At 39.8% G+C, this 25,243-nt stretch overlaps 4 protein-coding genes across 11 annotated transcripts in view; 2 read left to right on the top strand and 2 right to left on the bottom strand.

Moving 5' to 3' along the window:
* Positions 1 to 3,595, bottom strand: part of galt (galactose-1-phosphate uridylyltransferase) — a 37,088-nt gene extending 33,493 nt beyond the window's left edge. Inside the window, exons 1-4 of one of the 2 annotated variants that reach the window (XM_046066033.1) lie at positions 3,387 to 3,595; positions 2,372 to 2,541; positions 1,316 to 1,391; positions 709 to 757 (exon numbers count right to left, since the gene is read on the bottom strand). In XM_046066033.1, the coding sequence (XP_045921989.1) occupies positions 709 to 757; positions 1,316 to 1,391; positions 2,372 to 2,541; positions 3,387 to 3,423 (332 nt within the window). In that variant the 5' untranslated portion in view covers positions 3,424 to 3,595. The remainder of the gene's footprint in view (positions 1 to 708; positions 758 to 1,315; positions 1,392 to 2,371; positions 2,542 to 3,386) is intronic. The other variant, XM_046066032.1, reaches the window with a different exon arrangement.
* A 222-nt stretch (positions 3,596 to 3,817) lies between these two features.
* sigmar1 (sigma non-opioid intracellular receptor 1) lies at positions 3,818 to 9,153 on the top strand. The gene is made up of 5 exons (XM_046066034.1): positions 3,818 to 4,097; positions 4,292 to 4,343; positions 5,207 to 5,355; positions 6,755 to 6,847; positions 6,986 to 9,153. Exons 1-5 carry the CDS (start codon positions 3,953 to 3,955, stop codon positions 7,213 to 7,215), a joined length of 669 nt encoding a protein of 222 aa, XP_045921990.1. The 5' UTR covers positions 3,818 to 3,952; the 3' UTR covers positions 7,216 to 9,153.
* Positions 9,154 to 10,975: 1,822 nt separating this feature from the next.
* Positions 10,976 to 19,180, top strand: katnal2 (katanin p60 subunit A-like 2). Of its 4 annotated transcripts, XM_046066786.1 has the most exons (17): positions 10,984 to 11,128; positions 13,133 to 13,301; positions 13,461 to 13,531; positions 14,050 to 14,216; positions 14,349 to 14,385; positions 14,571 to 14,673; positions 14,765 to 14,863; positions 15,246 to 15,293; positions 15,497 to 15,574; positions 15,923 to 16,021; positions 16,801 to 16,864; positions 17,013 to 17,131; positions 17,243 to 17,334; positions 17,866 to 17,976; positions 18,207 to 18,369; positions 18,625 to 18,727; positions 18,810 to 19,180. In XM_046066786.1, the coding sequence occupies exons 2-17, from the start codon at positions 13,161 to 13,163 to the stop codon at positions 18,947 to 18,949; spliced, it is 1,635 nt and encodes a 544-aa protein (XP_045922742.1). In that variant the 5' UTR covers positions 10,984 to 11,128; positions 13,133 to 13,160; the 3' UTR covers positions 18,950 to 19,180. The 4 variants fall into 4 exon arrangements, with proteins under 4 accessions (XP_045922741.1, XP_045922742.1, XP_045922743.1 ...); XM_046066785.1 differs by lacking the exon at positions 13,133 to 13,301 and having other exon boundaries at positions 10,976 to 11,128; XM_046066787.1 differs by lacking the exons at positions 10,984 to 11,128; positions 13,133 to 13,301 and adding an exon at positions 11,527 to 11,675.
* hdhd2 (haloacid dehalogenase-like hydrolase domain containing 2) lies at positions 17,705 to 23,770 on the bottom strand. 4 transcript variants are annotated; one of them, XM_046066793.1, is made up of 9 exons: positions 23,656 to 23,770; positions 21,943 to 22,052; positions 21,722 to 21,824; positions 21,383 to 21,488; positions 20,766 to 20,850; positions 20,462 to 20,517; positions 20,189 to 20,223; positions 19,876 to 19,939; positions 17,705 to 19,617 (listed from the first exon to the last, which is right to left on the bottom strand). In XM_046066793.1, exons 1-9 carry the CDS (start codon positions 23,662 to 23,664, stop codon positions 19,514 to 19,516), a joined length of 672 nt encoding a protein of 223 aa, XP_045922749.1. In that variant the 5' UTR covers positions 23,665 to 23,770; the 3' UTR covers positions 17,705 to 19,513. The 4 variants fall into 4 exon arrangements, with proteins under 4 accessions (XP_045922749.1, XP_045922745.1, XP_045922748.1 ...); XM_046066789.1 differs by having other exon boundaries at positions 20,189 to 20,239; positions 20,352 to 20,517; positions 23,656 to 23,766; XM_046066792.1 differs by having other exon boundaries at positions 20,189 to 20,239; positions 20,352 to 20,517; positions 23,651 to 23,680.
* Between the last annotated feature and the right edge of the window lie 1,473 nt (positions 23,771 to 25,243).

Below are 25,243 nucleotides of genomic sequence, written 5' to 3'. Positions count from 1 at the left end.
TGAATACAACATTCTCCCAGGAATATGCAAGATTTTGCCTCAGGGAAAGAAAGCTCTTATCCTCCATTTACTACCACTGGACTGGATTCCATGTCATCATAACATTTAAGCATTTTAGTTCCTATTAAATGGAGTGGTGAGAAAACATCCCCATCTGCTGGTGTCCCGGAGGAAAACACAAATTTTAATATATGTATGGTGTGGATTTGGGATTTTGTTTCACATAGTTTAACATGTCCTGAAAACAGGTGGCATGCAGGGCGCTGATTAACAAAATTAGCTTCACCTAATAGCTGATGATGATGATGATGATAACAACAAAGCCTCAGCATGCCTGCTCTGATTGCACTCAACAGTACAGATTTAATTAGTCATACATTTGAATGCATCATAATTTTTGAAAGGAACACTGATTAAGATGCATCCCTGAATACATTCTAACCTTCCAACCACATGTTAATTTATATTACGTTAATATTTATCTCACTGTTTTATTGGTAAAGGACCAGATATCACATCAAACATAAATATTGCTATGTGATGTATTGTGACAGATTTAGTTTCAATGAATAGCACATAGAGGTGCAGTAATCCAAATAATAATTACGACATTTACACATACTTTACACACAATGCCAAAACCTTAGCACAGTAAAGCGGCAAACACTGATTATTCCTGTAATATGTGACATGAGGCTTTGTTCTCACCAGACGCCCCTGGCAGCTTTAGACTGGAACAATGGATGGTGATCCGAACCTGAACAACACAACGGCAGATGTAAGCTGTATTTAATAATGCGCCACATTTTTCATTCACACAATTCATTTGCTGTGTAATTTTAAGGCACAACTACATCGATCCACCAGCACCCAATAAACCCACTGAATCTGTGTCTTGAAATTACCACAAAAATAAAATGTGTTGTGCCTAACGTGTAAATCAAACACTCCTCAAAGTATTATATTTAAGCAGACAATGGCTGTATGAAAGTATGGAACACTGTCAATGTTAATTTAAACCTTGAATAACTGTAGAAACTACATTTTTACCACTAATGAGTAAAATAGAATAAACAAACGATTGAACTTAGCAAACAAACAATCTGTGTGTATAATTTCATTGCATTGCACAAAATAACTTCAGAACTACATGAAAGTGAATGCCAGAAATTTGCTTTTTTGCAACCAGCTGAACAAATGCTTATGCGACTAGTTACCTATTACTGTAGTATTACAGTACATATTACAGCTATTATTTTCTGTTATAATACATTGACTTGTAACTGTATTTTACAGCATCAGAAATAATACAAACCAGGATCTGGAGCATGTGGCTGAAGAGCGGGGAAGTCATTTTCAAAAACAAAAGTGCTGTCATAGTCTGGATTTTCCTAGAGAGAAATAGACAGACACTGTATATCAAAAATGGGTGAAAAAAACAACAGTTATTTTGTTGACCAAAGAGAATTTAGAGATATGTATCAAAAATGTGCAATAAAATTGCAAACACTAGCGCATGGTTCAATTACGCAATTTGATTAATGGTATATGTCCACAGCACCAGTAGTGACTAGCAGAAAGACCCCTTTGTTGTGAATATTTCTTAAGGGGCTTTGTTGATGTAACAGGGAAAGGTAGGACAGGTCTAGAGTAATTTAGCTGACCCCATAAGTGTTTTCTGACATTCTAGCTTTAGGTATTTCTCACATGTACTTGTCCTTGTCAGGGAGACAACAATAGACTGATTAGTTAGTGACAGTAGCTCAGGCGTCAGGCTAGCAGATATCAGTGTTCTCTGGGAATCTTACAAGGTTGAGTCCTACAAGAATGTTTACCAGAACTCACTGGCTCCACAGAATAGAGTACAACTCATGGATGGTGTTAGATTCCAATAAGCATTGGAGTCTAAACATCAGATAGATTAGTTGTTCTAGGTGAAAGATGACCTACTAGAGAAACCTACAGGCACTAAGGGGAAGAGAGAAGCATAAAAGGGCTCAAAAGATGTTATCCTTCAGATTTGGTGTTGGCATTTGACGTGTTCACATGTTGTATGATGGCACTGTATCTCCTTGGCCGGGCTCAATAAACAATGCTATGTTAAGTCTTCAACAGTCTCTGAAAATTCTTCACACCTGAACCTGGCTCACAATATTTCTTCAACACCCTTGACTGGAGAAAAGTATGGATGAAACATCTGCAACATCATCTACAGGTTTCTGACCGGATGAGTTAGAGTTTACTGCTTGCTTCCATCTTTTCTGTTGTTAGAGCCAGACTAGTGTTGGGGCTGGGCGGAGCTAACATGGGATGAGAAGTAGTAAACACTATGGCTGAAAGGCATTAATGGCGTTAATGTACCTGTTCTCACCTCTCCATTTGCACGTGTGTTCCCAGGACAGAGTGGGTTGCGGGGGTCATATCTGGGGATGTGTTCCTCAGGAGGTTTTTCTACCTGACCTGCCCAGGGTCTCTTCATGCGGTGGGCCGACACCAGGACCCAGGTGTCCCGCAGAGGGTTGTAACGTAGGTGCTGGTGTTCTGAGGGATTTAGGAGACATAAGACAAGACAAATATAATTGTTGGTTCTCTTCAGAGCCAATCAGGCAAGTGCACAGAAATCAATCTGTTCAACAAATCACTGTCCATTTCACCCTCTTTATTTGTAGTGTTAACAACCAGAGGAACATTGCTGACGTGTTGTGTTGAATGTTGCCAAGTATTGCTGCAACTAATGATTTTAAAAGTAGCAGGAACTCAAGTCACGAGACAGCATAGCTGGCTGTGTTTACTGTAGGCATTGAGCACTATGCCAATGCGGAAGGACAGACCAGACACATTAGCTTCATCATAACTGAATTGGAATAACTGGACTGAATTTACAACAACATATATTGATTTTAGCAAACCTGTACGTTCTTTTACACTGGAATTTAATGTGACGAACTCCATTTAAAAATAGGTTACTTTAAATAGTTCCTCTAGTATCGTAATGCTAGTTTCAGGTTAGATTTATTTTTATGACATTTTACGAAATGCTAGAACCTGCCAATAAATTCGGCTTGTAAATAATCCACGAAGCATCTGTTTTGTTAGATAAATATTTAATGTTTGGATTGTGTGAAGAGTGACGCGCTTAACTTGGGTGAAGGATTTATGTAAACCGTTAGCCGACAATATCGATAGCAGTGCTCTTAAGTGTAATGAAACCAAGTTCAATAGTCTATCCTAACTTAGTCATTTTCTGGTGGATTTGGCATATAGTAATGAAGGGTAAGAGTGCCAGATTTTAAATAGAGTTTGGAACTACTTCGTAAACTATCTGCAGCTACACATGTATTGTATGAATGAATTGTTAACTCTAGTAAATTCACAAAGCCCCTTACCTTTTGGATCAAAACAGACTTCTTTTTTGCCGCTCATGTCGGTCGTTGCTGTTTGAGAAATGTCATCTATCGCCGAACCATCAAATCATTCTGAACTACAGCTAACAGCTATCTGTCCACAAAACCTACTTCCTGTTTTTTTGACAAGAGAGAGAAAACGTACTCTTTGGGACAAATCAACGTATGATGACAAACCTCTAATAGTCCAAAAAATAAGGGTGAAAACCACCAACTATTAATAACATTGAAAAGAATATGTTCCTCTCTCAAAATGCATCTTTGTGGATAACTATTTTTGCATAAATATGCAAGATAAATAAAACTACGTAAAGGGGGTTTTACTGGCTGCTGGCAACCCTAAAACTGTCGTCGCCGTCGTGACTGACTCATCCACTGATTGGCTGAACAGATACATCCCGCCCCCACCTGACCAGGAAGAAGCTGTCAGTTGGACCACCCCTCCTGTACCCATGGCGTGTTTGGAGCTGGAGCCACCTGCCTACCTCTGTTTACACGTGTAGACAAACCTGCTATTGTGTCTCTGTCTGTTTCGTGTTGTTTCAACCATGTCTGTGGTCAGAACGAGTTTAAGACTGTTCGTGTTCGTCGCAGTCACCGTCCTGGCCATGCTGCTGCTGCGGCACTGGATGGCCACCAAGAATTACGTATTCAACAAAGAAGACGTCGCCAAATTGGCCAAACAGTACGCAGGTGAGTTTGGTAATGAGTAGTCTACGTCTAAATGAAGCCAAGACCATCCTGCAGTTAACTCAAACACAGTTTGAAGTAAAACGACACCTATGTAAGCAGCCGAATGGTCACCCCCCCTGCCTTACTCACTGCCTAACTTACTGCATAAATAGGCCTGTTACTGTTCCTACTACTATAAATGTCTCTCTTCTCAGGACAGGACCATGAGCAGGCCTTCTCCAAAGTGGTGGTGGAGCTCAGGAAGAGGTAACAATTACATTTTGCTCAGAAATAACTTAAGACAGTCACTGGCAGGAAAATATTTGTACTGATCCATCAATCAAAATTATGATTGACTGGTAGTCTATCCACTTTCATTCCCACTCAGACTTGTGGTCTATTCAAACTGAGTGTTTAAAGCCACATGGCATGTTGTGTTGAAGAGCTGAGCCTGTTTCAACTGACAAAACGCACCTACTCTGCCTTGCAGATAGGACTGCAGCATTGTGCATTTTTTTTTCAATGAACCAAGTAATGATTTAGTCTAAAAGAAGGTGAATGATCATTCATCACTCACTTTCTGATGTGAACATGTACACATCAAAACAATAGGCAAAAATACATCAAAATGTATATTAAAGTAAGATACCAAATAACCTAATTTAAGTGTATCAAAATAAACTACTGTATTTTTGTGTTTCAAAAATATGGAATCCCTTCAAAAACCTTTCTTCTATCAGCCTCTTCTGTCTATTCACCAGTACACTCAGCTGATTAAGTGGACAATGTTTGAGAGTACAATAAATCTGACAGGTAACAGATCAAATATTCACATAAACCTGTGATGACGGTTAGTTTTAAAGTAACCAACAATTTAATGTTTAACCAACAGTTTGCTCAACTCTGGAATGCATTGTTTATCGTGCACAACGAAATCTTAACTAATTAGTGGTCAATACGGGTTTTTCAGTGGCTGATGCCGAGATAGATAGAGATATATATAATGCTGAAATCAAAACAAAGAAAAGTTGTGTGTAATTAATTATTCCATGCACATTACAATCTAATATACATGTATCACAGCACTATTGTGCATTTAAAAACCAGCTAATGAAGTGTAACTGAACTAGGTATCCCGGCCACATCCTGCCAGACGAGGACCTGCAGTGGGTGTTTGTGAACGCCGGAGGTTGGATGGGCTCCATGTGTCTCCTACACGCCTCACTCACAGAGTACCTGCTGTTGTTTGGTACTGCAGTGGACACAGGAGGACACTCAGGTGAGGAGTGGAGGGGGTTGCAGTTCTGTACGTGTGTCGAGCTAGTGATTGTAAAGAGAAAAGAATCATCAAAATAACATGATTTTATAATGTCTGCACTCTTTCAGACATTATAAAATCATGTTATTTTGCGCTGCTGTCTCTCCGTCGTGCCACTTTGCTCTATAAGGAAAATCAGGCCCTACCTCGCTCAGTATGCCACCCAGCTTCTGGTACAAGCCATTGTTATCTTTCGCCTTGCAACGTCCTCCTACGGGTCTTCCAGCCTGTACGGTGAAACCCCTACAAATGGTTCAGAACACACCAGCACGTCTTGTTTTTGATCAGCCCAAAAGGACACGTCACTCCATTACTGAGTGACCTCCACTGGCTACCCATGGCCTCCCGAATCAAATTGAAGTCACTAATGCTTGCATAGAGAGCTACTACTGGGTCTGGACCCATCTACCTAAACTCCATAATACAAGCTTACGTTCCTTCTCGGCCACTGCACTCCTCCAACGAACGCCGCCTGGCTTTGCCATCCCTTCACACAAAGCAATCTCAGTCCCGGCTGTTCTCATCTGTGACACCACGATGGTGGAACGAGCTACCACATGCCATCAGAGCAGGAGCGTCCCTCTCTAACTACAAGAAGCTCTTGAAAACTCATCTCTTCTGAGAACACTTTCTCTTATGACACCTGTAACTCCTAACATCTAACATGCACTTCCTGTGCTCTTCTTCTTCTATCCCCTTACAGTTATCCTGTATTGATTGCACTTTTTTGTTAACTCTTACTTCTTTCCCTAGGTATTTACCCCATTGATGCAATATGTGCTATTAGCTCTTACTAGTATTTATTAGTGCTCTTACTAGTATTGTCAGTTGTAAACCAATACTTGGGAGTAGGGCTGAACGAAATGGTGAAAAATTTGTAATTGCGATTTTTCTGCCCTATATTGCGATTACGATTCGAATTGCAAATGAAGTTTTGCTAAAGTTCAATAGTCACTGCCAATATAATGCAGATGAACCAGGCAGGAAGTCATAAAACACCCTTTGGAGACACCCGATCGTACATCAACAATAAACACAGTTAAACAGACAAAAAAAAGACAAAATTTAACTACATAGCCTACTTAACCATGGTAGAAGCACAAAAATCAAGGACAACTGAACAAATAAGCAAAATCTGAACAAATCAGACAGGCAAAACGCTTTTATTCTGAAATGCTCCATGCGGATATGTAACGTAGCCTGCAGAGAGCGGAATGAAACCGGCAATCGCAATTTTGATTTGAAAACGATTAATCGTTCAACCCTACTTGGGAGCCTTTTCCTTGACACTTGTAATGGGGGTTCTTGGGATTTTGTGATCAATCTGTATTGGAAATGTAAAACTCTCTACTTCGATAAGGTCGTTACTGGGCTGAGATTTCTGACACCATCATATCCGGCACCTTCAGACAGTGGAAAGAGGGGACAACCAAGAGTGAGATATACTATCCTGGTAAATCCTGTTTTATTTGATTGTTGTTTATTTTGGTCTATCCTAAATGAATGTGGAAAACATATCTGAATGGCAGAAATGGGTAGTGTTCTTTTTTGTGTCTCTTCTCTTACTTCCAAATCTTTTATTCCCCAACAGGCGACACCATCGTACACGGTATAGGCGAGGCCACGTCTGTCCATTGGAGTGCCGGGACATGGATGGTGGAGTACGGCCGGGGTTTCATCCCCTCCACGCTGGGATTCGCTCTGGCAGACACCTTCTTCAGCACCCAGGACTTCCTCACAATGTTTTACACCGTACGTGTCTACGCCAAGGGTTTGCTGCTCGAAGCTGGTACACTATTTACAGAGGCTGGAGTTTTCTGAGGCACTTTAAAAGCTTGGACGCCCACACGGGAACAATAACATCAAATGTTCGCCTTGTCATCACACACCATTTTACCCCTGACCATTAACATCTAGCAAAAAAAAATCTGTGCCAGATCATTTCAAGTTCAATTATCTTTACAGGGAATTGTAAACAATTACAATTTGAATTAGTACAGTTAATCACATCTACATTCAATTTTCCTCTGTACAAAATAAAGTGTTGAGTCCTTTGTCCCTTTACCAACACCAGTCCATTGACTCAAAGGCTGTACCACTCACCACATTATGTAAAACTCAAGAACATGGCAATCTGAATCAAGCCCTAGACTGTCGGCCAGAGTCCCTCGCTCATAGCATCTTATTCTACACAATAAGCATTTCTCAGAGATCAAACTTCCTACGTAGTCAGTGAGGTAACACGTAACATTAAAAAAAAAAGTCAACCATATTTTTTTAGGATCTGGCTCAAAGAATTGAGCCCCAACGAGTTCTTCCACAAGTAGTTTCTACTTTTGCCAAATCAAAGATTCTCCTAGAAACAATAAGGCAACATTTGTAACCGGGCTTTTGAGTATTAAGTCTTGTAGCAACAAACCACTTTTAAAGTAAGTGTTGGTTATTAAACGCTGACGCTGTGATTTGAAAAGTGCTTGCTGACTATCAAATTTGGGGACCAAGGAATTACTTTTAAAACAAATATGCAATGCTGAATTAGGCTTGTAAAACAAACAACAAATATACAATGCAAAGCCACTATTTTCTTATTAAATACAGCAATTTCATATTTATATGCCTGTGGATTCTCTGTAAATGAGGGTGTTAAACCAGTCACAGAGACCAATGCCAAGAAGTGCGCTTGCTCCAAAGATCAAGTGTCTTTTGACATTTGGCTCCATTTTCTCATTCACACCCGATCTGTTTATACTATATATTTTTTGAAAATGTTGAAAACCTGAGGGGCTATATTAAAGAAAACTGCCTGGACTGTGTGTGTGTGTGCGCGCGCGCAGTGTCCCATTTTGGGCTCTGTATGAGTCATAGTCAGATCCATACCAGCTCAGAGACAGCAGTGTTTTAATCATTATAGTTACTCTGTTGTGGTGTCTGCTTCACTACTTCAGAGCCACTGTGTAGCAATGAATTTAAATTTTAATGGAGCAATTTTCACACTTTTTTTTTCTCACAACCATAACTTTTTTAGCTGTAATGTGTCCGGGTTCAATCATTTCATCTGTCAAAACTTTGGTTTATAAAATCTAATCACGGTTGTAAGACATTTTCTAGTTTACCCCACATACTGTATGGTGCTGTTAAACCCTAACAGATATGAGTTAGAAATATGGGAGCCCTTTAAAATGTTTGTTCAAAATGGAAAGAAACAAAGATGTTCTGTACTTTAGTCATCTGCCGTGTTATACTGTAATTTTACATGTTACATTCATTTTCAAAAACTGCATCTTGAGTTTTATGAGCTTCAATGAAAATGTAACTAGTGATGCACTTGAACTCCAGTGTCCTCCGTTCATTGTTAGGAACTTTACACTATCCCAACAGGGCAAAAAAACAAACACTAACCACAGGCATAAAATCAAAGCCTTTTGGAAAAGTTATTTGTGTATTTCACATTGAATTGTCTCTGCAGCTGAATCCACTATCCCGGAGTTTGTTCCTTTTCAGATAAAACAATCGTATTTTCAAACTGATACCTGATACCTGGTTTCTGTGGAATGAACTTCTACTGTATTATTACCTGAAACTGGAGTTATCTGATTTATATACAGCAGCATCAGTAGCAGTGTGGTGTCATGGATGGATGGCAAAATGACAAAAAAAAGTATCACTGTACCTTAAATGTTGATGAGCAGATGTGCAATTTACTGTGGGGTAAAAATGAAAACTGACAGTGCCAGAAGAAATAAATGTTTTTGAAGGAAAGTGAGACAAGCCTGATTTATTACTACTATATACACATCAAGTAAATATCAGTCTCAAAGAACTCAGTGAGCCTTTATACAGCACCACTGGCATAAAGAGGCCAACTGCTACTACTGGACTATATGTAACCATAGTGATGTAAATTAGGCTGGATTCAGATACTTTATTAATCAAAAAGCGTGTAATCACAGTACATATTGCCTTTCACTGACCTATAATCCATCAGAGATGACTTTGTCCTGCACAACAAACAAAAATACACATCATGTGGTAAACAAGCTGAATGAAATCACAAAACTGACCTTATATAGTCTGGAGAGTTAATAAAAACAGAAATGAGGTTAGGGATTGCGGGCAGGTGGAGGGATGCTGCGTGAACAGGTGGTATTATTCAGAAAAACAGGCCAGCAGAATAGAAGATAGACACATCTGTCCTCATCTCCGTCTGTAAATGTCAAGAGGATGCAGACAACCTGATTTGTTGTCATCGCATCCATGAAAGAGCTCTAGGTGATGATGATAGAAGCGTTGTGTATTTTATGTGGGCGTGTGTTCGCTTGTGCCTGCTTTTGTGTATGTGCACATGCATAGAGGTGAGTGTGTGAATGTGCATGCTCGTGTACACATTCATGTCATAGCACATGTGCATACTACGTGTTATGTGTGTGTTTAATACTGTTTATTATCCACTCTGTGGTGTTCCTTCCTCCCTGTCTATCTATCCATGTGTGTATGTGTGTTTTACCATATTATGCCAGATATAGATTTAACGTCAGCCTAACAGACTGGCCCGACCCCGCTGCCCTCCTCTTTAAGCCCTTTACAGGAGATGTATTCAGAATCGAAGCCAGGCGACCAGAGCTGAAATACCAGCATGCCTAGGCAGTGACTGCACCTTAATGGGATTGATGACGGCTTCTTTGACTAATCGCTTTGTACCTTCAATGATGATAATGTCCCCCCACCACATGCAGGGAAAACAGATGTCCTTTAGGGGTGAACACACACAAACACACAGCAAAGTTACGGGTGCAAGTGGAAAGACATAAAAAGGATGGATACAGACAATACAAACTAATAAAAAACAAGGTTCACATTCACACTAGTAGAAAGCCAGGCTGAGTATGTTCATACACAAAGACTCGCGCAGATCTTCGTGCAATTAGGCTTACATAAACAGGTGTCCCTTAAAATGAAACATCAGACAAAGGAAATAGATAGGACCCCTGTGTCTTCATTGCATCTTCACAGCTGCAATTTACTCTCAGCAAAGCACTTCCCTGCTCTCTAGTGGACATATTCAGTATCACATCATTTATTTTTGCATATAAATCTTTTTACAACATAAACATGAGGCTGAAGTAAATGAGGCTGAACTTTTCAACTGATGGCAATATCTGTGAGTGAAAGGAACTAAAACTGAAATATCATAACAAATGTGCTATTTACCCTTTAAATTTGGAGTTCTGTATGTAATATTCTGCATGGATGGAAAATATATGTGATTTGCAGGGAAAGTACAATAAAGTCAGAAAAAGGTTTCGTTTTTTTAATCAATTAAGAGTTAGCAGTTTTAATTAATTGTCACATAAGATATTTTTTTTTTAGACAATCTTAACCAGAGGTCCACTTACCTGACTTTCCAGAGTTTTCAAACACATGTAATCTCGAGTTCTTTGTTTCTTAAACACTTTTAAGCTACTAAATACAAGCTTACTATAATTACATAATGTTGGCAGTTATGTGGCATTGTCAGTGTTTAGCAGTATTTTCTTTGTTTGTATTCACACACACATACAGGAGTTACACCTGTATGTACGGCAGCCCAGAGGGCAAAGGATCATACCCACACAAACACCGCAAACAGACTTCAGAAACAACCGACGAACATCCGAAAACTGTCTCACTAACATTTTTCATTACGATGGAGCTTTCATACCAATCCATGAAAATCGCCCATCAAGCCCGGGAAGCGGTGAGTGAATAAGGGGTTTTGTCTTTTGTGTTTTCTAGCAGATTTGACGTACAAGTTTTGGCAAGCTAATAACGTTTAGCTTAGAAACGTTAGCAATTATGCATGGGAGAGGGGCATGTGAAGTTACCTCTGCTCATGGTCAAATTAACTGTCCCAGATGACAAAAAACTTTATACTGATGGTAATGTGTATCCAGGGCATGGTCAGTGTATTTTACACACGTTAGGCAAACAACAGCTAAATTGTCTATTAAACGTTAAGCAGTTAGCCGTTGAGCTAATCAGGCTAGTTCTGCATTGATCCAGGGCAACAGTTAATCAGCGTATGCTGGTTGCCTAGATACCCAGTCAGGCCATGGTCATTTGTCGGGATTTGTCGCCCTCTACTGGGATTTTGTCTCTCATACCAAATGTTTGGTTTAAACCAGGGAAGGAAACTGTACTAAAATACTACACTAACGTTACTATTACTGGACTTTAAACGTTTTTTAGTCGTCAAACACAGGTGTTATTATTAATATCATTAATGTGGACCGCGTGGTATTCAGGTGTGTGATGACTTACAGGACACCTAAAAAGTTAACTTAGCTGTTGTGGAACATAACTTAGCCATCATCAGTATTTGTTTTTCTATCTGTGCTTTTCCTGCTATTTCAAGTAGAAATGTGTGCTGTGAAAATGGCCCTTTGAAAATACCGCTTACTGGTAAGATATGTAACTTAGTTGGGAAAAGTTAATTTACCGAGGTTAGGTTACCTACACGTCCTCATATAGAAACGGCAGACTGATGTCTCCAAAACGACATGTTTGAGCGTTTTCTGTTCCCTATTGCACAAAAGCGCTGCGGCCGACACACAATCAGGGTTTATACACACACCCCTGTGATGGTTACGGTTAGAGTGAAGAGCTTCGGGGGCTGTCAAGGCTTTTAATAGGAACTTAACATAGTACAACACAATTATTGCTAACAATAGCTAGCTAACGCTAAAAATAACGTTACTACAGAAAAAAACTTTGTTTGACACAGGAACCGAACTCCTGTCTTGGGTGAAGGTCGCTTAAGTTAATCGTAATCATCAATGTGGTTTTGTGCTACATGAAAAAGCTTTTGAACAGAAGGCATTTTAACCATAGACTGGATATAAAAAGATTTTAACATGTCACACAATAGGAAAATCACTGTATTGGTTTCATGGTTCTGGTAATGTGCATTCTGGCTTGGTGTCACACAAGAACTGAGACATCAGAATAAAACTGAGCTAATGTTATTTGGAACATATGTGCTTGTAAAAAAAAAAAAAGACCTAACCTTAATATAGCAACAAGAGTACTTGTTATTAGTTTATTTTTTCACCTACAGTCAAAACACAGATACCTTAGAAGGGGAGAGCAGGGTGAGTTCAGCCAGTTTTTACTTGAGGTGTTTTTAAAGTGAGGATATGGCAGTAATGTCTCCAACTGAAGTATGTACATATATTTTACGATGTCGTGCAAAAATCAATTTGGATCTATCATGAACAGTTTTCAAAATATGGCTTTCCAAAAAAGTGGACTCAGCTTGCCCCATATGAGGAGTAAGTTGAGCCACATGGGTGTCGGGGGTCATCAATGTCATTTCATCGTGCTAACTCAAACGCAAGGTCCAAACATTTAATTGCACTTAGATAGTGAAACGTTGCAGCTATGAAATTACTATAAAATTACATCAAAATAGCTGGCTCAACTTCCCAGAGGTCTTTTGGCTCAAATTACCCCATCCTTGCTATTTTAACAAATTTGTGTCAGCCAGCAGTTTAAGGGTAACATCATGCTAACGGTACAGCCTTATATTGTAACTTTATAAAGCACTAACGCATGCATAAGATTTTCTCAAACCTGTCTGTAATTGTTCAGATTACCAGAAGAATCCTTGAACATAAAAAAAAAAATCACTTTGAACAGCAAAATACAGTTTTTGATCTCCAATGTGCTTATCACATATTCCATGGGCCTCTCTTCATCATAGGGTGAGGAAAATAGATGCCTCTTCAAAAATGTGTGGTCAAATGAGAAACGAGGGGTGGCTCAACTTCCCATCCATCCATCGTCCATCGCTTATCCTGTGTACAGGATCGTGGGGGGCTGGAGCCAATCCCAGCTTACATCGGGCGAAAGGCGGGGTACACCCTGGACAGGTCGCCAGTCCATCGCAGGGCGGGTCAACTTCCCCACAGGCTCAAATCACCCCGCTCTCCCCTACCACACATGGAACTGAACATTTTATTGTTGCTGTTATCATTAGTGCAACAGTTGTGTTTGAGGTGCTGAGTGTGCTTTGTGTTGCTGTCCAACAGGATGAGGTGAGGACTGAGATGAAGAAGAAGAGCCTCCTCATCCTCATTTACCAACACCTGCTGGGGCAAGGGTCAGTATGAAGTTGTGTGCTGGTACATATGTGTGACATGTCAAAAAACATTGCATTACATAAAATCATTCAGATGGTCTTAGCTAGGTAACAGTAAAAGCGCAGGTTGGGTTTGTTTACCACACAAATGCATTTTTGAACAGCACAGCTGCTGATGACATGAAAGTTAAAGAACACAAATGCAATTAAAGCAAAGACATAATGAAAGAGAAACGAGTATGAAATACTTAAATTTATGGATTAATTTACAATTACTATCATACATGTTACTAAAGAAGCAGGTATGTGAGTAACAGCAGTTTAAAAGCTGTGCCCATTTATATTGGGCCCATAGTAACACGCCTGCAGAAGGCCGTGTGTGTGTGTGTGCACGGAAAGGGTCTGAGTTTACTGGCTACATGCAATCCATCACATTGGACTCCCCAGGTTCATAGAGGCGGCAGACATAGTTGCCCTTGTTACTTATCTTTCCAATGTGCGGGCATGTCTGTGAGTTCTCGTGTGTGTCCATTCGCCAGGTACATGGCTGCAGCAGTGGCCTTGGACCAGGAGACTAACGGAGGTGTGAGGAGGTTCGAGGTTTGTGATAACATCGATCTGGAGATGGTGCTGATGGAGTACGAGAGTTATCACTACGTCAAGTTCCAGAGGTATCCCAAACTTATCAGGAGAACAGCAGAACCAGGTATACGACCTCTGCTGAAACACTGAGCAGCATAGACATCATACCTCATTCTTAATGCTGAATTTTGAATTATTGGGATGTTCTCATTAAATCTCGATTATGTCAATAGAAAATTTCTGTTTTTTTGTCAAGGTGAAAACAGACGTGCAAGAAGTGTTGGAGTAAAGAGGTGAGTCCCTCAATCTCACGCCTTCCTTTTTATTTCACAGAGCTTAATATGCTAACAATAAAAACAAAATGAGTAAAATACTCAAAAAACAACAGGAAATTAGTTTGAGCCAGTTTTTAAAAAATCTAATAATGATAGCTCTACCAACTTGTTAGATGTCTTCTGTGTGTCTTTTTATCCCTCAGAAGTTCCTGTTCAGCTGTGAAGCCTCTTCCCAAAATCATCCCGTCCCCGAGGCCACAGTCCGGAAGCGGATCCAAGAGACCAGCTGCCAGTTCACAGACAAATGTACAACTTTAAACGCAAAACAACCAACATTTGAATATATTAAAATAAAAGGGGATTATTATGACATCCTAATGACTATTCCATTTTCCAGGAGATCGGCTCTTCTGTCCCTCCGGGGTCGTCAGAGTTTGGTCTCAACGTTTCCTCCATCAGAAATGGACCAGCTGGGGAGGCAGCCATGAACAGAAAGGTACTGGGGCAGTGATTGTTGTTATTTATGGATGAAGGTGATTGTTTTTTGTTGTTTTTTTTTTGAAGACATATTTCAGTTATTAGTAACCTTCCTCCTGTAAAACTAGAAATTAACAGCAAATCCCACCATCAGAATTTATGTGATGGTTTTACAGGAATGATCTCCAAACCATTACAATCTAAACCAGCACCTGCATGTTTTGGAGTAGACATTAACAGCAAAAATTCCAAGTCCCTCCATAAATACAAAGCATACACACAACCTGATTAATATGTTCACTCCCTTTTAATTTAAATTTAAAACCAAATCACTTCAGCCAGTTTTGTTGTTATGCCCATGTTCACCTAAATGTGTAAAAATCTTGTATTGCCTGTTTTAGGGCCAGATGACTGACGGCAAAGGAGCTGGCAGTGACTCCGACCACATGGTAATTACATTGGAGCCTCTGAGCAACACCGTAGAAATAAAAATCCTTGTGACGAGCAGTTAATCCGGACTGTAAAACACATAAAATATAATTATTTCTTAAGACATTTGACATTTGGCGCAAAATACAAAAGAGCAACATTAGTAAAACTACTAATAGTACTACACTACTACCAATAATTATGATTTTATGCTGTGTTGCAGGAAAGGCTGCTTAAGCCCCTCAGTGGCTTTTCTGGAATGAGCGGTGAGATGAGACAACTGGCTGCAATTATCAGCAGGGTACGACACCCACTAAGATACTATTCAGCAAACACTGACAAACAAGAAACAAACACACAGAGGAGATGATTTTAGCTTAACATGTGGCACAGAATTTGAAAATATGCTTGAAGTGATGGGATACCCAGTATGTCCACTAGAGAGCAGTAAAGATCTTTGTTGTGAATGAATTGATCTGTTGTATTAATGAAGGCCCAGGTTCTATCTATTTCCCTTATCGGATGTTTCATTCTAAAGGACACCTATTTACAAAAGCCTAATAGCTCCAGGATGTGTGTGCGTCCATTCTAACATTTCTTGACATCTTCCACATGCATTCACTCTGTGTGTGTATGTTCATCCCTAAAGGACATCTATTTGCACAGCCCCAATGTGCGGTGGGAGGACATCATTGGCCTGGAGGACGCAAAGCGATTAGTCAAAGAGGCCGTCGTCTATCCCATTAAGGTGCGGCCGCTGCCTGGGCATGCTGGTATTTCCGCTCCGGTCGCCGGACTTCGATTCTGAATACATCTCCTTTAAAGGGCTTAAAGACAAGGAGGGCAGCGGGGTCAGGCCAGTCTGTTAGGCTGACATTAAATCTATATGTGGCATAATATGGTAACACACATACACGCATAGATAGGCAAGGTGGAGGGAACACACACATGCAATGCCATGTCGAATTTATATACACAGCCACATTCACACTACTTTGCTGCTGCTGCATACAGAGATTGCACATATAAATAAAACCTGCCATACAAACACATTAGTAGAGGACACACACACTTCTATCATCATCACCTAGACCTCTCTCTCATGGATATGATGACAACAAATCAGGTTGTCTGCATCCTCTTGACATTTACAGACAGAGATGAGGACTGATGTGTCCATCTTCTATTCTGCTGGCCTGTTTTATTGAATAACGCCGTACATCCACCTTCCCACAATCCCCAACTTCTGTCTCCATTATTATTCATTCTTTGGGGAATAAGGTCAGTTTGGTGATTTCACTCAGCCTCTGTTTGCCACCTACAATTCAGACAAATTTGTAGTGTGTGGTATTTGCAGAACCAACGCAGCTATACATCACGCAAATCAGGTTTTCTTTGTACACAGCTCAGCTCCTGATTGGTCTGCAGAAAATGGAAATGCATGTTTTATTGCCTGTAAAATATAAAATATTCTCATATTGAAATATATTGCGATTCACTTCATATTTTACTTCTCTCTCTTTACAGTACCCCCAGCTGTTCACAGGCATCCTGTCTCCGTGGAAGGGCTTGCTGCTTTATGGCCCTCCAGGTAACACCTGCACTGGTGTAAACCTTCGCCATATTCGCTGATGACAGAAAAACATGTTGTTTGCTTAATCAGTGGACTACTTTAAAGAGTTTTACATTTCAGAATTCTTCCTGACATGGACTCATGATCATGTGACTCACACGCATAGGTACAGGTAAGACCCTGCTGGCCAAGGCCGTGGCTACAGAGTGTAAGACGACCTTCTTCAACATCTCAGCCTCCAGCATCGTCAGCAAATGGAGAGGAGACTCTGAGAAACTGGTCAGGGTAGGTTATTCTTCAACGCACACAACAATTTAAATGCAACAAATAGAAAAAAAAAAAAACACAGTCTCCTATACTTGGCATTTCTTATGTATCTATATACTGTATCTGCAGGTTCTATTTGAGCTGGCCAGGTACCACGCCCCATCCACCATCTTCCTGGATGAGCTGGAGTCGGTGATGAGCCAGAGAGGAACCAGCATGGGGTGAGCTGAACCACAAAGTGTGGTAAATGGAAATGTTTTGTCCCATTGCTGAAGGTTAGCGATTCTTTCCCCGCAATAGCAAATGTGTCTGGCACATGGCTTTAGACGCCTAGAAATTGTGAACCCATGATAGTTATGTTTTACATTAAATATTTGACATCATACATTTGTACAAAATATATAATTAAAACATTAGTTAATTTATATTTCTAAAGGTCAGAAGACAGATGAGTATTTTTATGAAGGATTAATTCATGAAAACAAAAAAGAAAGTAAAGTCAAAACTGTACTAAAATAGTTTTGATCCAAATCCTCATGTGTAATAAAAAGAACTAATACTGTAATTGTGAAACCAAGAAAAGCAAAATGATCACTTTAGCCTAATTATGAAGCTCTTTATTAAACTATGAAAACCAACGGGCAGAACACTGTACAGAGACTGACCAGCTCAACCCTATAGTTACTATTTACTCATGTCACGAGCAGTGTGGTGGTGAATAAAAACTTGATGTGACAGCAGACTGTTTTCAGGGGAGAGCATGAGGGGAGTCGCAGGATGAAGACTGAGCTGCTGGTTCAGATGGACGGACTGGCGAGATCAGAGGACCTGGTGTTTGTACTGGCTGCCTCCAACCTGCCTTGGTAACGGCATAAACACACACCAACTGTATTTTATCTTATGTAATGAAAAACAAACAAACAATACACAAGAGGAACTAAATGCATTATTTTACCGAATGCCACAAAAGCAAGGGACAACATTTTACATGTCAACAATGAAATTGCATAGAGGAAAAATCTGAATAATTCGGGACTCTAAGTGAACGAGAAATGAACTGCTGTGCACAGATTTGAACTGTTCCTGTTCTCAGGGAACTGGACCATGCCATGCTGAGGAGGTTAGAGAAGAGGATTCTAGTCAGTCTTCCCACTTCGCCAGCTCGCCAGGCCATGATCTCTCACTGGCTGCCCCCTCTTAGCTCCACAGGAGGGGTGGAGCTACGAACTGAGCTGGACTATGAAACGCTGGCGAAGGTGTGTTACAGTAAGACTTGTAACAAAAGTTTAATCAGTTATCTATGGCACATTTTCTTGTGCCATGTATATATTAATAACTGCCATGTTTGGGATTAAATAAAAATGAGTTTTGCTGTTTGGGAAAAATAATGTGTTAACTCATGCACTGCCTGTCATGCATGTTTGTACTCTGTTAGCTCTTCTCAGTAGCAACGATCACAACACAGTGCCCATCAGCTAGGCCTTATCTGCCTGTTTGTGTGTGTGTTTCAGGAGATGGAGGGTTACTCTGGCTCTGATATAACACTGGTGTGTAAGGAGGCTGCCATGAGACCAGTCCGCAAGATCTTTGATGCTCTGGAGTCACATCAGGACGGTAGGACAACACACACACTCACACACAGAGGTCTAGTGCTATAACCGCACAAAAATCCCCTCACTGGGATTCTCCTTCACAGGAGACGATGACATGCCTGCCATCCAGCTGGAAACTGTGACCACAGCTGACTTCCTGGAAGTCCTCGCGCACACCAAACCCTCGGCACGAAACCTGATGGACAGATACACAGCCTGGGAGAGAGAGTACGAGTCTGTCTGACACAAAGGTGCACATTTTAACATGAGCATTGTTTTTGGCCCTCAAGTGAACTTTGGGGAAGAAAAACATAAATAAAATACTGAAATAATGTGCAAATACAACCCTCCTAAACAAGTACCTGAAAGCTTTGATATTCTGAGCCAGTGCTACTGTTTTTTAAAGCAGTCTTTTTGTTTATCTGTTCAATGATCATAAGTACAATGAAATAATAAACAACAGTTACCAGCTGCATTTTTTTAAATTCAAACTTTATACATTATGATATAATGACAAAACGTTTGTTATCATGTGCAACAGATGGTTGGTACTTTTGAAATGCATGCTATTACTTTTAAACATTTTGGAGAGAGAAGTCTTACATCAAATGGACGTTTTGATTACAGATCAATCAGTCACACTTATGAGGATTACGGAATTGTTATTTTTCCTTATTCAGGCTGAGGGGATGAGTAGAATAATTAAGGATGTCTAGGATGAGGGGAATAATTTAATAATTTCTTTCCCTCCAGTGTTAAAACAACTACCGAAAGAGTGTTTTTCTGTGCAAAAGAAAGATTCTGTTACTTATAGCAGGTTGTTCAGGATGTGTTCGACAGCATCTGGGAAACTGTCACATGTCAGGTGGGGAGGAGGGTTGATCTTATTCTCATCTCCTTCTCTGTATTTACCTGCGAGATGACCGGAGAGAAGGTGGAATATCATCAACCACAAAAACAACAACAATCACCACTGGATGGATAAGTATTCTGTAGCTAATGAGGTAAGATCCAAGGGACAATACCACAGTACACAGGCTATTATGAAGACATTACAGTTGATGAAGATGAGGAAGAATAATAGAATCTAGTCACTGTGCAACAGTCAGTTGCTGTTAGTTACGTTTAGGCAGAGATGGGAGAAGGAAGAAGTGTAAGTTTTTTTCTTACCAGTTCTGACTAAAATTCCCAACATTCCTGTGTTCTGAGCCCCGCCCACATCATCTCTGGCGTCCTGTGGGAAAACAGCAACAAGACACAGACTGAAGTTTTCTACCGGCTGATTAATATTTGTATCAAACAGTGAACATTGAGTTATGTTCTAAAACAACTGTCAGTAAACACTGTGTGAAGATCTCAGGTTTGAGGCCTGTTCATAGAAATGAGCCTATTCTTGCTCAGTTTATACAAGTCTCTCTGTTAAATGTTGAAAATGTACTTAATAAACGTGCTGTCAAGGAATCTCAATTGATCATATACTTACATCTCCTATCATGACAGCTTCTACTGGGCTGCATCCTAAATCAGACAGAGCCTATGTGAAGGAAACAACCAATAAATAATTATATCAGCATATCATGAGTTTAGAACCTTCTTTTTTCTAACGAGTTAAAAGATGGAAACATGTAAAAATATAATTTTTCAACCTGTGTGAAAAAAGTCTCTTCTGGTTTTCCCACCACAGTAGCTTTACAGTCTGTTGCGTACTCAAGACCTGTCACAAAGGGCCCGGGGCCGAGGGCCAAACCATCCTTACGTTTGTAGTACCGGGCTTTATGGATGGCGATGAGAGGCGCTCCATCCAGAATCATTCTGTCCAGAAATATACACGATTAACACGTCAAAAAGCAAGATTAATAAAAGGCAGACAAATGATTTACACCCTCATTTTAAAGAAATTAAAGCACAGTAAGAGAAATCAAAAAATGTAAAACTTGTTTTTTTTCACACCAGCTAGGAAAAACTAGACTACTTCATCTTCTGTCAGAAAAACCTCTCAATAACTGGAACTCAAATGTTGTGAGTCACTGAAGAATGTGTCCTGTGAATGAGCTGACCACCTGAAAGCCTTGTTGAGTGTTTGGTAGTTGAAGTGATCAGGAGCGAGTCCCACGACGACAGCGTTTGGCTCTGACGTGTCAATACCTGGAAAAAGACAAGACAGCAGGATTAGTCAGTCAGTATTAATGTTGATCATTTCTTTTACTTTAGCAAGCCATTTACTGAGTACAAACAACTACAGAGTCACACTCACAAAGAATTTCTGTTATTAGTCTCATCATTTTAAATTGATTCCTTTAGGCTTTTCCAGTGTTGGTCACAATAAGAGAACACAGTGGGCTCTAATTCTGTCATTTGTCACTATTTTTGGCCATTTACAAACTAAAAGGTTAAACGATAAATTGAATGTAATGGTATAGATTATTCAGCAAGGCAAAGCTTAAAAAAATAGTTTTCAGCTGATAGCAGCCATATGCTGAGTGATGAACACTAAGTCAATAATAATATCTAAAGTGTGATTCTTCATTTTCAGGTTGTTTGATTTGATTGCTGAAACAAAGGTTCAAAACAAATAAAAATGGGTAAAAAAAAATCAATATAGTTCATTCTCCAGCTGAAGCGTGGTCTCTTTCTGTCTCTTACACACACACGTTTACACACACTCACAGCTCAGTACCAGTGAAGTCTTCCAGTGCGCTGTCCTCCACCAGCAGCAGAGGCCTGTGTTGCTTCTGCTCTAACAAACTCCTCGCTGCACTCAGAGAAGTGAAGATCTCTTTTTCCTGCAGAGTGACGTTCATTTTCAAAAACAAAGCCAGGGAAAAATGCGCCACTCCAGAGGTCAAAAATAGAATTAATGAATCACATGAGGTGATTATTTTGCTGTTTGCTGTAACCCTTTTCCTGACTTTGTTTTTGGAAAATTTGGGACATTGCTGTTTGCAGAGCACCCAACTGACACCGACCTCTTATTTATTTCTTTAACATTACAGTAATATGCCTTTGGATGTTTTACCTGGACGTCGAAGTTGAGACGTTGCAGTCGTTCCAGTAAGTTCCTCTTGCTCTCCTTTGTTGTGTTGGTCACAAACTTTACAGCAACAGACGCCTGCCGTAACCTGACCGCAACAAAACATAGTGCAATTAAAATTTACAATTCGTATGCATCTATAATAACAAAATGAATGATGTAATAATCCAACATATGTGTACTTCACAAGACTGGCTGACTCCTACCTGTTCAGGGCGTCCTGCGCCCCGGGCACCGCTGTGTCTTCTATATGCAGAGTTCCACTCAGGTCAATGAGCACGGCCTTCAGAGCCCGTCTGCCCGCCATGCTGGAGACCTGCAGGGGAGGATGTGGGGAACGTGACCCGAGGTTGGGAACATGTTTTGGAGCTTGTAGAGACGCAGTGGCACATGGACATGGACCCACATTTCCTCCTTATCATCTGATTAGTGCAAGTGTACTTTCACTTACTTTGAACATGAAAGAGTTTCAGTCCCTCACCAAAAACCTGCCGCCACTAAGCACGCTGTTAGACAAGAGCTGCTTGGAGTGTAGTCTCTGATTATGATCTTCTAAACTGCTATGGTCCACTGTAAACGGAGCTTTACTCAGTTTAAAAAAGCTTATTCTTTCATAATAATGTTGTTATTTTAGAGATTATGCATTCATAATCATAATTCACATTGGCAGTGGTAGAATTTAGCAGATTACTGCGTTCTTCAAACCTGCATCAGGACAAACTGAGAGGATTATTGACTGGTTTGTCCCCAGAATTTATGACTTTCTGCCTAGAATACAGATTTTGGGGATTGTATTTTATTGCTGCTTGACTATGTGATCCCCTATTATTTAGACATGCTTGGATTTCTGTCATGTAGTTATCAATGTGAGGGTACAATTAATGCTTTTAATACCCACCCAAAATAGCTTAAATACACGCATGTATATATTATTTGTACTTAGCTTAACCAATAAAAGGAAACTGTGTTGTCAGGAAAGTGCCAAGCTGAGAAAAAGCCTGTGTGTGAGTGTGAGTGAGTGAGTGAGTGAGTGAGTGAGTGAGGTGTTTAAGGGTAATCGTGGCTGTAACAACAACAATCCAGGCATATCTGTGGTTTTGGTTTTTTCTACGTGATTTTATTGTACTTTATATGACTTTTCTATTTATTAATAGTCACTGTTAAGTTTTTATTAAGGATGCTTCATTGAATTGTCAGGTAGGTTTTAGGGTGGGGTGGTGATGGAGCAGTGGATAAGACGCATGGCTTTGGTGCGGAAAACCCGGGTCCTCTCTGACATAAATAGCAACTGTAAGTCGCGTCAGCTAAATGAATAAATGTGATGTTAATGTAAAAATATACATTTGTTTCTGTCTGATGTACTGGTGAAGACACAAAAGCACAGCATCTTAGGTTATAGGCCTTTTCCCAGCAAACATAATGTGTGGCAGCAGCATGAGCACAGGTGTAACCAGTAACAGTAACAATGGCTTCATTCCACTTAAGTGCCCCAGTAAGCCATGATAGTTAGCCAGTATGCCTACTTGCACTGGACCTGGCACACCTATGCAGCCATTGTTACAGTCATTAATGACACATTTCCTAGTCACAAACGTCTGCTGTGAAAAAGGGTAGTTGGTTGTTTTAAGGATTTTAAGATTTCATTTAAGGGGGCAAATTAAGAGTCGACGAAGAGTAGGCTACTGGTGGTGTTGTACTTTTAATTCCCATCTCCTAGCCTATTTAGTATCATTACTTTAGGTCTACAATAACCCTGTCATATTTTCAGCTCAAAAACCTTCATTTTAAACATCACTGTTTATCTGAACATTGATAGACTTCATTACTGACACGAAACATTGCGGTTTTAATTTACAAAAATGACACAAAACCTAAATAAAGTTTATATGGTGAGAATGTCAGCAAACTGCACACCTAACCTTTAGCATCAGCAGCTCCTCTTCCTGCTTCCTGTTGACGTTTTCTTCTTCACTGGGTTAAAGTAGGTTTTATTCTCTGTGAGCTCAGTGCTGCCCCCTGCAGCTCAATGACGTCTCGAATGTTCCTGCTCGCTTTCAAATCATTGTTTAAACATTAAATTGTGTTTTTTTTTCCTTTTTCTGAAAAACACTGTTTAATATCACCCTCTCTTTTTGATATCACTCTCTATCTTCTCACTGTTATTATTTTGTATATGTCAATCAAATCAACAAATATACATATACAGTCTAAGAGGGTTACCCTTAACCACTTAATCACTCATTAGAATAATAAAGAAAAACATATGTGTCCCATCCCACTAACAACCAACAGATGTATCACATTAGTGGGTCTTTTAGGGCATTCAGATAGATTTAAAATGGTGGGAGGTATTATCAAAACGACAAAATCCTTCTCTCTGCACGATGCCAGACAGCACTGGTCAAATCCTCTTTTCGTATGCCTCCAGTGAATAACACTGTTTCACAATGTTGTTATTTAGTTTTCAGTTTTTGTTTTTGCATAATGTTTTGCAGCTCATAGATGTGAAAAACACAGAACTAATCCCACACTGTAATGTCTTTGTCCGGACGAAATATCGACATCAGTACCATTTTTAAAATCCAAACACCACTTGATTTTTTGTAATGTTTTGTTCCAGATTTTATTTGTTTTTATTTCTTTTACTAACCTCTTACTTTTTGTGTGTTTCTCTCTTTTTGTTTTAAATTGGTCCTTCCTATTCTTACTTTCCTATTGTGTGTTTATTTGTCCAGCTGAGTTAGTTCATTTGGAGTTAAAGTCCATCAGGTTTAAGTCCTCAACTGCTGTGATATTTGTCTCCTTTGCACATTTGTGTTAGTAAATAAATGCACTGAAAATTAAATTAATTTAAATGTGATTTTTTCATTGTAATAAAAAACTAGCAGCTTTATATTTATCCCTATTGCTCGGATGGACAGACTTTTGGAGTGAGCAGTGGAGCTTTTTAAAATTTTTTATTTTATAGATATATAGAAATGAAAAATCTAAACAACTGAAATGAAAAGGAATGGAAAAGCTGCTTTACGTCACCTAACCTGTCACAGTACATTCATTTGACTTACGATTGAGAACACACATCCTGACCTGTGAAGTGCAGATACATATTCACGTACAGCCGCCTGTGATCGCTTACAGATTATACTATAAACCCACGGCTGAACTCCGGCTAATCACAGATCAAAGTGGCTTTACAGTGCAAATCTCCCTGATAAACATACGCTTCTAATTCCAGCAGATCCCCTTTTCCTGCTCACTCCCCCCTTGCAGGTATTTAGAATCGAAACTGCAGTAGTGTTAATAAAAAATGTTTGTGGAGCTTAGTGGGGGAGGAAATGGTTATAATGTACAACATATGGGGATTATTAATGAAGTGGAGCAGGGATAGATGGACAATTACGGAGTCGAGAGAAATATGTCAATACTTAAACAGAGCAGACGAGATACTGCAGCATCATACTCAAATGATACTTGATACACTGATTTTTCACAATTTTCTGACATTTA

The sequence above is a fragment of the Micropterus dolomieu genome, linkage group LG13 (assembly GCF_021292245.1).
Source record: "Micropterus dolomieu isolate WLL.071019.BEF.003 ecotype Adirondacks linkage group LG13, ASM2129224v1, whole genome shotgun sequence".
Lineage (NCBI taxonomy): Eukaryota > Metazoa > Chordata > Actinopteri > Centrarchiformes > Centrarchidae > Micropterus > Micropterus dolomieu.
Note: the sequence above shows the minus strand (reverse complement) of the source record. Positions and strands in the feature narration are given on the sequence as shown.